The 13,926-nt window shown below is 53.6% G+C and overlaps 1 protein-coding gene across 1 annotated transcript in view; it reads right to left on the bottom strand.

Moving 5' to 3' along the window:
- The window catches only part of LOC136605438 (von Willebrand factor C domain-containing protein 2-like), a 36,951-nt gene extending 23,597 nt beyond the window's left edge, over positions 1-13,354 (bottom strand). Inside the window, exon 1 of the mRNA XM_066588949.1 lies at positions 12,278-13,354. Coding sequence (XP_066445046.1) covers positions 12,278-12,586 — 309 coding nt within the window. The 5' untranslated portion in view covers positions 12,587-13,354. The remainder of the gene's footprint in view (positions 1-12,277) is intronic.
- Positions 13,355-13,926: the final 572 nt, after the last annotated feature.

The following is a 13,926-nucleotide window of genomic DNA, read 5'->3' on the forward strand; positions in this document are numbered from 1 at the left end:
ATGTCACTGCTGTATAATATAACTGATAGCTGGAGAGCGGTGATGTCACTGCTGTATAATATAACTGATAGCGGGAGAGCGGTGACGTCACTGCTGTATAATATAACTGATAGCTGGAGAGCGGTGACGTCACTGCTGTATAATATAACTGATAGCGGTGATGTCACTGCTGTATAATATAACTGATAGCTGGAGAGCGGCGATGTCACTGCTGTATAATATAACTGATAGCGGGAGAGCGGTGATGTCACTGCTGTATAATATAACTGATAGCTGGAGAGCGGTGACGTCACTGCTGTATAATATAACTGATAGCTGGAGAGCGGTGACGTCACTGCTGTATAATATAACTGATAGCGGTGATGTCACTGCTGTATAATATAACTGATAGCTGGAGAGCGGTGATGTCACTGCTGTATAATATAACTGATAGCTGGAGAGCGGTGATGTCACTGCCGTATAATATAACTGATAGCGGGAGAGCGGTGATGTCACTGCTGTATAATATAACATAGCGGGAGAGCGGTGATGTCACTGCTGTATAATATAACTGATAGCTGGAGAGCGATGATGTCACTGCTGTATAATATAACATAGCGGGAGAGCGGTGATGTCACTGCTGTATAATATAACTGATAGCGGGAGAGCGGTGATGTCACTGCTGTATAACTGATAGCTGGAGAGCGGTGACGTCACTGCTGTATAATATAACTGATAGCGGGAGAGCGGTGATGTCACTGCTGTATAATATAACTGATAGCTGGAGAGCGGTGATGTCACTACTGTATAATATAACTGATAGCTGGAGAGCGGTGATGTCACTGCTGTATAATATAACTGATAGCGGTGATGTCACTGCTGTAGAATATAACGGATAGCGGGAGAGCGGTGATGTCACTGTTGTATAATATAACTGATATCTGGAGAGCGGTGATGTCACTGCTGTATAATATAACTGACAGCGGGAGAGCAGTGATGTCACTGCTGTATAATATAACTGATAGCGGTGATGTCACTGCTGTATAATATAACTGATAGCGGTGATGTCACTGCTGTATAATATAACTGATAGCGGTGATGTCACTGCTGTATAATATAACTGATAGCGGTGATGTCACTGCTGTATAATATAACTGATAGCGGTGATGTCACTGCTGTATAATATAACTGATAGCGGTGATGTCACTGCTGTATAATATAACTGATAGCGGTGATGTCACTGCTGTATAATATAACTGATAGCGGGAGAGCGGTGATGTCACTGCTGTATAACTGATAGCTGGAGAGCAGTGATGTCACTGCTGTATAATATAACTGATAGCGGTGATGTGCAGCCTTCTACCCCAGCATTATTATCAGACAACTCGGCTGCATCATTTCTGATCTATATTCAGCACACCCTCTCCCTGTCCTACATGTTGTGTCCCCCTCGTTCTGCATTCAGGACCCCAGAATGACAAAGCGACAACAGAACCGGAGAAATCGGATGTTTTTTAAAAATGAAAAACTCCCGTTCCGCATCGCCATAAGTATTGACACCCCCGGTATGACACGTGTAGCTCTGGGGCTCCCATTCCTCTTGATCATCTCTGAGCGGTCTCTCTTGATTGGAGTTACCTGGGGTAAATTCATCTGATCGGACACAAGACCCTGTCTATATAAGGTCTCACCGCTCACAATGCATATCAGAGCCATAGCCGATCCATGAGGAGAACAGAGCTCAGAGACTGGATTGTGTGGAGGCGCCGATCTGGGGAAGCTACAAAACATTACTGCTGCCCTGAAAGATCCTAAGAGCCCAACGCCCTCCATAATACTTAGATGGAAGAACCACCAGGACTTCTCCTAGAGCCGCCGACCCCCAAACTAAGGGGAGAAGGGTCTTGTAAGAGAGGTGACCCAGAGCCCAGCGGTCACTCTGCCTGAGCTCCAAAGATCCTGTGCGCAAATTAGAGAAACTTCCAGAAGGTCGACCATCCCTGCAGCCTCCACCAATCTGGGCTTTATGGCGGAATGGACAGAAAGAAGCTCCTTAGTAAGAGACACCTACCATCCCCAGAGTGAAGCCCGGTGGGGGAGGGGAGACCGGTCAGGGTGGATGGAAAGCTGAATGGAGTGAGATACAGAGATAATGACAACCTGATCCGGAGCACAAGGGACCTCAGACCAGACATACGGGTCACCTTCCAACAAGACAATGACCCTAAGACCCCAGCCAAGATCACCCAGGAGTGGGGACAACTCTGTGAATGTCAGAGCCCTGAACCCAATGGGACATCTCTCGAGAGACCTGACAAAGGTTGGATGGGGGCCGTCTGTGGACAGCCAGACAGAAAACCCCCAAATCGAGGGGTGCAAACCTTGTGGCATCACCAAGAAGACTGGAGGCCAGAATCACTGCCAGAGGGGCTCCGACTAATACAGAGTACAGGGTGGGACTACTTCTGGCGCTGCGGGGGGGGGGGGTCCTTCTTTTAAAAAAAAAATTACAAAGATTTCTCCCGTTCTGTTGTCACTTTGTCATTATGGGGTGCTGAGTGCAAAACGAGGGGGTTACAAGATGTAGGACAGGGAGAGGGTGTGAGGACTTCACGGATGTGTTGTACTTGTAGCAGCGCATTGTTCAGGTGATGCAGGCAGGGAAGGGTTAAGCTCACTTCAGGGGAGGCAGATTAATGAAAGCCCCTATGGATCCCCTGCAGCTGGGGGGTCAGTCCGCAGCAGACAGGAGGCTGCAGATGCTGGGGGGGGTCAGTCCGCAGCAGACAGGAGGCTGCAGATGCTGGGGGGGGTCAGTCCGCAGCAGACAGGAGGCTGCTGATGCTGGGGGGGGTCAGTCCGCAGCAGACAGGAGGCTGCTGATGCTGGGGGGGGGGGTCAGTCCGCAGCAGACAGGAGGCTGCAGATGTGTCCTGCGACCCCTCCGTAATTAGTTCCAGGCGGGTAGCGATCCTGTCCGTACATCCCAGCGTCAATATGGCGGCAGAGGAGGAGCTCCAGGATGCGGCAATCAACGTATCATCCATGTCATCTGAATATCCTCCCCAGCAGATCTACGTCCTCACCTGTGCCGGGTGCTTAGGGCCGCCCTGCTGGGTCACGGGCTGGCTGACTACTGCGAGCTGTAATGGGGGCCATAATAGTTGTCAGCTTTCCCAGAAATGCATATATGTAAATTGGAAGGTGTTTGGATCTTGGCGGCCCGAGGGCCGAGCCGCACCCCAGAGACCGCCCCCACTATCTATAGCTGCAGGCTCACACCCAGCGCCAGGAGGGGGCGGCACACAGCGCCACCACTGCACTCCACAACTAATGTTCGCTGCAGTCCCATGTAAAGAAGTCTTCATCACTGCGCAACAAAGTGCATGGGATCTTTCCAATAGTGCTGGCGTCTCAATTCTTCACCATTCAAAATCTCTGCTTGCTGTGAAAGAAAGCATCAATTCTTTACATCCAGGAACGGCTCCCACAGCTGAGGGGTTGTTACAGTGTATAAGTGTAAACACAGCAGCAGCACAAACCTCATGCAGGACTTCAGGCCATCTACAGTGTTGCATGCTTCCATTCACTGTCAGCAAGTGGAGACCTGTGCAATGGAGAGGGTCCGGTCCCCTCATGCATGCAGCTGCAGCGGCCCTTCCGGGTGATGCCCCGTTTCCATGGAGATGTTGCCCCATACCACTATTAGCCTAAGTGCACGGCCAGTACAGAACGCACCCTCGCACGCGGCCGTAGATTACCCATAGCGCCTTTGTTAAAAGGGGTGACATTAACTTGCAGGAATGCTGCCATCCAAGGGGTGGCGCTGCAGAGGCATTGATCCCTCTTCCCATGTGCAGAACCATACATGTCATGACAACTGTGGGGCCCTAATACATTCTGTGGTTGGGGCCCGTGAGTCACACGTTCTGCCAAAGCTGCCCCTATAATGATGGATGATCGGAGTTGTTGTCCTTGTGTCGCTGCTCCTCCCTGCGCTGATGACACCCGCCCCCCCCCCCCCCCGCCCCCCGCCACAGAGCTGAAGGCTTCACATTCCAGACAAGCAGAATTTACTAAAAGCTCCAGACATGCAAACAAGACACGGCGCCAAAACCAGGGGCCCCAAACCCACAGCCTGGGGGTGCAAGCTGAATAATGGCACCAAAACCAGGGGCCCCAAACCCACAGCCTGGGGATACAAGCTGAATAATGGCACCAAAACCAGGGGCCCCAAACCCACAGCCTGGGGGTGCAAGCTTAATAATGGCACCAAAACCAGGGGCCCCAAACCCACAGCCTGAGGATACAAGCTGAATAATGGCACCAAAACCAGGGGCCCCAAACCCACAGCCTGAGGATACAAGCTTAATAATGGCACCAAACCCAGGGGCCCCAAACCCACAGCCTGAGGATACAAGCTTAATAATGGCACCAAAACCAGGGGCCCCAAACCCACAGCCTGGGGGTGCAAGCTGAATAATGGCACCAAAACCAGGGGCCCCAAACCCACACCCTGAGGATGCAAGCTGAATAATGGCACCAAAACCAGGGGCCCCAAACCCACAGCCTGGGGGTGCAAGCTTAAAAATGGCACCAAAACCAGGGGCCCCAAACCCACAGCCTGGGGGTGCAAGCTTAATAATGGCACCAAAACCAGGGGCCCCAAACCCACAGCCTGAGGATACAAGCTTAATAATGGCACCAAAACCAGGGGCCCCAAACTCACAGCCTGAGGATACAAGCTGAATAATGGCACCAAAACCAGGGGCCCCAAGCCCACAGCCTGGGGGTGCAAGCTTAATAATGGCACCAAAACCAGGGGCCCCAAACCCACAGCCTGAGGATACAAGCTGAATAATGGCACCAAAACCAGGGGCCCCAAACCCACAGCCTGAGGATACAAGCTGAATAATGGCACCAAAACCAGGGGCCCCAAGCCCACAGCCTGGGGGTGCAAGCTTAATAATGGCACCAAAACCAGGGGCCCCAAACCCACAGCCTGAGGATACAAGCTGAATAATGGCGCCAAAACCAGGGGCCCCAAACCCACAGCCTGAGGATACAAGCCTATAATGGCACCAAAACCAGGGGCCCCAAACCCACAGCCTGAGGATACAAGCTGAATAATGGCACCAAAACCAGGGGCCCCAAACCCACAGCCTGGGGGTGCAAGCTGAATAATGGCACCAAAACCAGGGGCCCCAAACCCACAGCCTGAGGATACAAGCTTAATAATGGCACCAAAACCAGGGGCCCCAAACCCACAGCCTGAGGATACAAGCTGAATAATGGCACCAAAACCAGGGGCCCCAAACCCACAGCCTCAGGATACAAGCTTAATAATGGCACCAAAACCAGGGGCCCCAAACCCACAGCCTGAGGATACAAGCTTAATAATGGCACCAAAACCAGGGGCCCCAAACCCACAGCCTGAGGATACAAGCTTAATAATGGCACCAAAACCAGGGGCCCCAAACCCACACCCTGAGGATGCAAGCTGAATAATGGCACCAAAGCCAGGGGCCCCAAACCCACAGCCTGAGGATACAAGCTAAATAATGCCACCAAAACCAGGGGCCCCAAACCCACAGCCTGAGGATACAAGCTGAATAATGGCACCAAAACCAGGGGCCCCAAACCCACAGCCTGGGGGTGCAAGCTTAATAATGGCACCAAAACCAGGGGCCCCAAACCCACAGCCTGAGGATACAAGCTTAATAATGGCACCAAAACCAGGGGCCCCAAACCCACAGCCTGGGGGTGCAAGCTGAATAATGGCACCAAAACCAGGGGCCCCAAACCCACAGCCTGAGGATACAAGCTAAATAATGCCACCAAAACCAGGGGCCCCAAACCCACACCCTGAGGATACAAGCTGAATAATGGCACCAAAACCAGGGGCCCCAAACCCACAGCCTGGGGGTGCAAGCTTAATAATGGCACCAAAACCAGGGGCCCCAAACCCACAGCCTGGGGGTGCAAGCTTAATAATGGCACCAAAACCAGGGGCCCCAAACCCACAGCCTGAGGATACAAGCTTAATAATGGCACCAAAACCAGGGGCCGCAAACCCACAGCCTGAGGATACAAGCTTAATAATGGCACCAAAACCAGGGGCCCCAAACCCACAGCCTGAGGATACAAGCTGAATAATGGCGCCAAAACCAGGGGCCCCAAACCCACAGCCTGAGGATACAAGCTGAATAATGGCACCAAAACCAGGGGCCCCAAACCCACAGCCTGAGGATACAAGCCTATAATGGCACCAAAACCAGGGGCCCCAAACCCACAGCCTGAGGATACAAGCTGAATAATGGCACCAAAACCAGGGGCCCCAAACCCACAGCCTGAGGATACAAGCTGAATAATGGCACCAAAACCAGGGGCCCCAAACCCACAGCCTGGGGGTGCAAGCTTAATAATGGCACCAAAACCAGGGGCCCCAAACCCACAGCCTGAGGATACAAGCTGAATAATGGCGCCAAAACCAGGGGCCCCAAACCCACAGCCTGAGGATACAAGCCTATAATGGCACCAAAACCAGGGGCCCCAAACCCACAGCCTGAGGATACAAGCTGAATAATGGCACCAAAACCAGGGGCCCCAAACCCACAGCCTGAGGATACAAGCTGAATAATGGCACCAAAACCAGGGGCCCCAAACCCACAGCCTGAGGATATAAGCTTAATAATGGCACCAAAACCAGGGGCCCCAAACCCACAGCCTGAGGATATAAGCTTAATAATGGCACCAAAACCAGGGGCCCCAAACCCACAGCCTGAGGATATAAGCTTAATAATGGCACCAAAACCAGGGGCCCCAAACCCACAGCCTGAGGATATAAGCTTAATAATGGCACCAAAACCAGGGGCCCCAAACCCACAGCCTGAGGATACAAGCTTAATAATGGCACCAAAACCAGGGGCCCCAAACCCACAGCCTGGGGGTGCAAGCTGAATAATGGCACCAAAACCAGGGGCCCCAAACCCACAGCCTGGGGGTGCAAGCTGAATAATGGCACCAAAACCAGGGGCCCCAAACCCACAGCCTGGGGGTGCAAGCTGAATAATGGCACCAAAACCAGGGGCCCCAAACCCACAGCCTGGGGGTGCAAGCTTAATAATGGCACCAAAACCAGGGGCCCCAAACCCACAGCCTGAGGATGCAAGCTTAATAATGGCACCAAAACCAGGGGCCCCAAACCCACAGCCTGAGGATACAAGCTGAATAATGGCACCAAAACCAGGGGCCCCAAACCCACAGCCTGGGGGTGCAAGCTGAATAATGGCACCAAAACCAGGGGCCCCAAACCCACAGCCTGGGGGTGCAAGCTGAATAATGGCACCAAAACCAGGGGCCCCAAACCCACAGCCTGGGGGTGCAAGCTGAATAATGGCACCAAAACCAGGGGCCCCAAACCCACAGCCTGAGGATGCAAGCTTAATAATGGCACCAAAACCAGGGGCCCCAAACCCACAGCCTGAGGATGCAAGCTGAATAATGGCACCAAAACCAGGGGCCCCAAACCCACAGCCTGAGGATACAAGCTTAATAATGGCACCAAAACCAGGGGCCCCAAACCCACAGCCTGGGGGTGCAAGCTTAATAATGGCACCAAAACCAGGGGCCCTAAACCCACAGCCTGAGGATACAAGCTTAATAATGGCACCAAAACCAGGGGCCCCAAACCCACAGCCTGAGGATACAAGCTTAATAATGGCACCAAAACCAGGGGCCCCAAACCCACAGCCTGGGAGTGCAAGCTGAATAATGGCACCAAAACCAGGGGCCCTAAACCCACAGCCTGATGATACAAGCTTAATAATGGCACCAAACCCAGGGGCCCCAAACCCACAGCCTAGGGCTGCATGGTGAATAATGGCGCCGAAACCAGGGGCCCCAAACCCACAGCCTGGGGATACAAGCTGAATAATGGCACCAAACCCAGGGACCCCAAACCCACAGCCTAGGGCTGCATGGTGAATAATGGCGCCGAAACCAGGGGCCCCAAACCCACAGCCTGATGATACAAGCTTAATAATGGCACCAAACCCAGGGGCCCCAAACCCACAGCCTAGGGCTGCATGGTAAATAATGGCGCCGAAACCAGGGGCGCCGAAACCAGGGGCCCCAAACCCACAGCCTGGGACTGCATGGTAAATAATGGCGCCAAAACCGGGGGCCCCAAACCCACAGCCTAGGGCTAAGGCTGATGAAATGGCACCAAAACCAGGGGCCCCAAACCCACAGCCTGAGGATACAAGCTTAATAATGGCACCAAAACCAGGGGCCCCGAACCCACAGCCTGAGGATACAAGCTGAATAATGGCACCAAAACCAGGGGCCCCAAACCCACAGCCTGGGGGTGCAAGCTGAATAATGGCACCAAAACCAGGGGCCCCAAACCCACAGCCTAGGGCTGCATGGTAAATAATGGCGCCAAAACCAGGGGCCCCAAACCCACAGCCTGGGGCTACAAGGTGAATAATGGCACCAAACCCAGGGGCCCCGAACCCACAGCCTGGGGCTGCATGGTAAATAATGGCACCAAGCCCACAGCCTAGGGCTGCATGGTAAATAATGGCACCAAACCCAGGGGCCCCAAGCCCACAGCCTAGGGCTGCATGGTAAATAATGGCACCAAAACCAGGGGCCCCAAACCCACAGGCTGGGGCAGCAAGGTGAATTATGGCACCAAAACCAGGGGCCCCAAACCCACAGCCTGGGGCTGCATGGTAAATAATGGCACCAAACCCAGGGGCCCCAAACCCACAGGCTGGGGCAGCAAGGTGAATAATGGCACCAAAACTAGGGGCCCCAAACCCACAGCCTGAGGATACAAGCTTAATAATGGCACCAAAACCAGGAGCCCCAAACCCACAGCCTGGGACTGCATGGTAAATAATGGCACCTAAACCAGGGGCCCCAAACCCACAGCCTGAGGATACAAGCTTAATAATGGCACCAAAACCAGGGGCCCCAAACCCACAGCCTGAGGATACAAGCTTAATAATGGCACCAAAACCAGGGGCCCCAAACCGACAGCCTGATGATACAAGCTTAATAATGGCACCAAACCCAGGGGCCCCAAACCCACAGCCTAGGGCTGCATGGTAAATAATGGCGCCGAAACCAGGGGCCCCAAACCCACAGCCTAGGGCTACAAGCTGATGAAATGGCACCAAAACCAGGGGCCCCAAACCCACAGCCTAAGGATACAAGCTTAATAATGGCACCAAAACCAGGGGCCCCAAACCCACAGCCTGAGGATACAAGCTTAATAATGGCACCAAAGCCAGGGGCCCCAAACCCACAGCCTGAGGATACAAGCTGAATAATGGCACCAAAACTAGGGGCCCCAAACCCACAGCCTAGGGCTGCATGGTAAATAATGGTGCCAAAACCAGGAGCCCCAAACCCACAGCCTGGGGATACAAGCTGAATAATGGCACTAAAACTAGGGGCCCCAAACCCACAGCCTGGGGCTACAAGGTAAATAATGGCACCAAACCCAGGGGCCCCGAACCCACAGCCTGGGGCTGCATGGTAAATAATGGCACCAAAACCAGGGGCCCCAAACCCACAGGCTGGGGCAGCAAGGTGAATTATGGCCCCAAACCCACAGCCTAGGGCTGCATGGTAAATAATGGCACCAAACCCAGGGGCCCCAAACCCACAGCCTGAGGATACAAGCTTAATAATGGCACCAAAACCAGGGGCCCCAAACCCACAGCCTGGGGGTGCAAGCTGAATAATGGCACCAAAACCAGGGGCCCCAAACCCACAGGCTGGGGCAGCAAGGTGAATTATGGCACCAAAACCAGGGGCCCCAAACCCACAGCCTGGGGCTGCATGGTAAATAATGGCACCAAACCCAGGGGCCCCAAACCCACAGGCTGGGGCAGCAAGGTGAATAATGGCACCAAAACTAGGGGCCCCAAACCCACAGCCTGAGGATACAAGCTTAATAATGGCACCAAAACCAGGAGCCCCAAACCCACAGCCTGGGACTGCATGGTAAATAATGGCACCTAAACCAGGGGCCCCAAACCCACAGCCTGAGGATACAAGCTTAATAATGGCACCAAAACCAGGGGCCCCAAACCCACAGCCTGAGGATACAAGCTTAATAATGGCACCAAAACCAGGGGCCCCAAACCCACAGCCTGATGATACAAGCTTAATAATGGCACCAAACCCAGGGGCCCCAAACCCACAGCCTAGGGCTGCATGGTAAATAATGGCGCCGAAACCAGGGGCCCCAAACCCACAGCCTAGGGCTACAAGCTGATGAAATGGCACCAAAACCAGGGGCCCCAAACCCACAGCCTAAGGATACAAGCTTAATAATGGCACCAAAACCAGGGGCCCCAAACCCACAGCCTGAGGATACAAGCTTAATAATGGCACCAAAGCCAGGGGCCCCAAACCCACAGCCTGAGGATACAAGCTGAATAATGGCACCAAAACTAGGGGCCCCAAACCCACAGCCTAGGGCTGCATGGTAAATAATGGTGCCAAAACCAGGAGCCCCAAACCCACAGCCTGGGGATACAAGCTGAATAATGGCACTAAAACTAGGGGCCCCAAACCCACAGCCTGGGGCTACAAGGTAAATAATGGCACCAAACCCAGGGGCCCCGAACCCACAGCCTGGGGCTGCATGGTAAATAATGGCACCAAAACCAGGGGCCCCAAACCCACAGGCTGGGGCAGCAAGGTGAATTATGGCCCCAAACCCACAGCCTAGGGCTGCATGGTAAATAATGGCACCAAACCCAGGGGCCCCAAACCCACAGCCTGAGGATACAAGCTTAATAATGGCACCAAAACCAGGGGCACCAAACCCACAGCCTGGGGGTGCAAGCTGAATAATGGCACCAAAACCAGGGGCCCCAAACCCACAGCCTAGGGCTGCATGGTAAATAATGGCGCCAAAACCAGGGGCCCCAAACCCACAGCCTGGGGATACAAGCTGAATAATGGCACCAAAACCAGGGGCCCCAAACCCACAGCCTGGGGGTGCAAGCTGAATAATGGCACCAAAACCAGGGGCCCCAAACCCACAGCCTGAGGGTGCAAGCTGAATAATGGCACCAAAACCAGGGGCCCCAAACCCACAGCCTGAGGATACAAGCTTAATAATGGCACCAAAACCAGGGGCCCCAAACCCACAGCCTGAGGATACAAGCTTAATAATGGCACCAAAACCAGGGGCCCCAAACCCACAGCCTGAGGATACAAGCTGAATAATGGCACCAAAACCAGGGGCCCCAAACCCACAGCCTGAGGATACAAGCTTAATAATGGCACCAAAACCAGGGGCCCCAAACCCACAGCCTGAGGATACAAGCTGAATAATGGCACCAAACCCAGGGGCCCCGAACCCACAGCCTGGGACTGCATGGTAAATAATGGCACCAAAACCAGGGGCCCCAAACCCACAGCCTGGGGATACAAGCTGAATAATGGCACCAAAACCAGGGGCCCCAAACCCACAGCCTGGGGGTGCAAGCTGAATAATGGCACCAAAACCAGGGGCCCCAAACCCACAGCCTGAGGATGCAAGCTGAATAATGGCACCAAAGCCAGGGGCCCCAAACCCACAGCCTGAGGATACAAGCTTAATAATGGCACCAAAACCAGGGGCCCCAAACCCACAGCCTGGGTATACAAGGTGAATAATTAAATTTTTTTGTGTTGTAGAGGCCAGTGCAGGATCACTAAATCATCCCAGACAGATGTCTGTCCGGCCTCTGAAGACTTCCATTGAAGGAGAACTCACCCCCTCCTGTGGCAACCTGTTTCACTCATTGATCCCCTCACTGTCTAATATCTTATCTGAGTCTCCTCCCTTTCAGTTTCATCCCATTGCTTCTAGTCTTTCCTTGTACAGATGAGAATAGGGCTGATCCCTCTGCACTGTGACCGCCCTTCAGGTATTTGTAGACGGCTATTTGGATATACGCCCCCCCCCCCCCCCCCATACAATTCTATATTGTTTTTGCTGTAACAATAATGAGTCACACAGTCACCAAATGTATCAATATATCCGCAGACTATACATAGCGTCACTCCAAGGCCACAGCGCCGCCACATAGTGCTAATAGCACTGGGGAGAGCTTCCTGCCGACATGTATTACACTGCTGAATGCTATGTGTTACTTATAGCGCGGTGTATATAATGCTGCCCTGCTATTAGTACTTCCTCACTCTGGGACATTAGCGGTACATTATGGTATGCGGCACCCTCAGCATTAGCAGCAGGTTGGGCACTGCCCGGAGAGGTACCTACCTGGAAGTGCTCGCCCAGCTCGTACACTTCTCCTCGGTACTCACAGCCGATTTTCTCGCAGCGCGGGCAGCAGTCGGTGGGGTAGTGGCTGACGTGCATGCAGGCGGGTGGCAGCGCAGTGCACTCGGTCCTGGCACAGGCTGGGCCCTCTGGGGTGCACTCACACTGGGTGCAGTGATCTGAGTCCAGAAAGTACCACTCTCCAACATAATAGATGCTGCCGTTGGCCTCACAGGTGTTCAGGGAGAGGCCCATGTGAGTCATGAGCAGTAGGCACAGCAGTGAGGTTGGTACCCACCTGTTCAGCATGGTGCTCGCAGTGGAAGCTGGCAGTAGACACCTGCCCAGAGATCTGCAGAACCCTAGAAAGTTTGCTCTTCTGAGTTGGTTAGTAGTATCACAGGTGCAGTGCGTGCCCAGCAGGGTGGTATCACAGGTGCAGTGCGTGCCCAGCAGGGTGGTATCACAGGTGCAGTGCGTGCCCAGGCAGGGTGGTATCACAGGTGCAGTGCGTGCCCAGGCAGGGTGGTATCACAGGTGCAGTGCGTGCCCAGCAGGGTGGTATCACAGGTGCAGTGCGTGCCCAGCAGGGTGGTATCACAGGTGCAGTGCGTGCCCAGGCAGGGTGGTATCACAGGTGCAGTGTGTGCCCAGGCAGGGTGGTATCACAGGTGCAGTGTGTGCCCAGGCAGGGTGGTATCACAGGTGCAGTGCGTGCCCAGCAGGGTGGTATCACAGGTGCAGTGTGTGCCCAGGCAGGGTGGTATCACGGGTGCAGTGCGTGCCCGGGCAGGGTGGTATCACGGGTGCAGTGCGTGCCCGGGCAGGGTGGTATCACGGGCGCAGTGCGTGCCCAGCAGGGTGGTATCACAGGTGCAGTGATTGCAGTGCGGTGCTATCAGTAGTCCCTGCCCTGGTTGCCACACAAATGACCGTCAGATGCCTTCTGTTTCTGCTGCTGGACTTTGCTTGGAGCTGAGAAGTTTGCAGTCCCCGTGAGGCTGGGGGTCTGGCTGTGCCCCCCGCCTGCTGCACTTCATGAGGAGGGAGGGCTGAGCTCTCATTACAGCCTCATTCTTCTGTCCTGGGCTGGCCTTCAGCATGTGATCAAATCCCCCTCCCCCTCCTTCAATATACTACAGCCAGAGCACAGCGCCTGGCATAGCGAGACTGGGCACCAGGGCATTATAGAGTTAACTTGAAAGTCCGGCATCCCCTGATGCTCCTCAGCAGATAATCAGAGAGCTGTGCAGAAGATTCTGGAAGGAGAGCAGAGGTCTAAAGACCCTCCAACTGCAGAAGTTTTAACTCTGTTCAACTTTGAAATGAATGACCCCCACTGTGCCCCCCCCCCCCCCAAGTTCTGTTCCGCCGCTGATTTAATACTTTACTGCAAGTAAAACAGAAAGGTATAAAGTTTTGTGATCTAACACCAATCCTTTATATATACACACAATCCTTGTCAGTCACATCCCCCCCTAGAATGATATATATACACACACTCATTGTCAGTCACATCCCCCCCTAGAATGATATATATACACACACTCATTGTCAGTCACATCCCCCCCTAGAATGATATATATACACACACTCCTTGTCAGTCACATCCCCCCCTAGAATGATATATATACACACACTCATTGTCA

The sequence above is a fragment of the Eleutherodactylus coqui genome, unplaced genomic scaffold (genome assembly GCF_035609145.1).
Source record: "Eleutherodactylus coqui strain aEleCoq1 unplaced genomic scaffold, aEleCoq1.hap1 HAP1_SCAFFOLD_211, whole genome shotgun sequence".
In the NCBI taxonomy this organism is placed as follows: domain Eukaryota; kingdom Metazoa; phylum Chordata; class Amphibia; order Anura; family Eleutherodactylidae; genus Eleutherodactylus; species Eleutherodactylus coqui.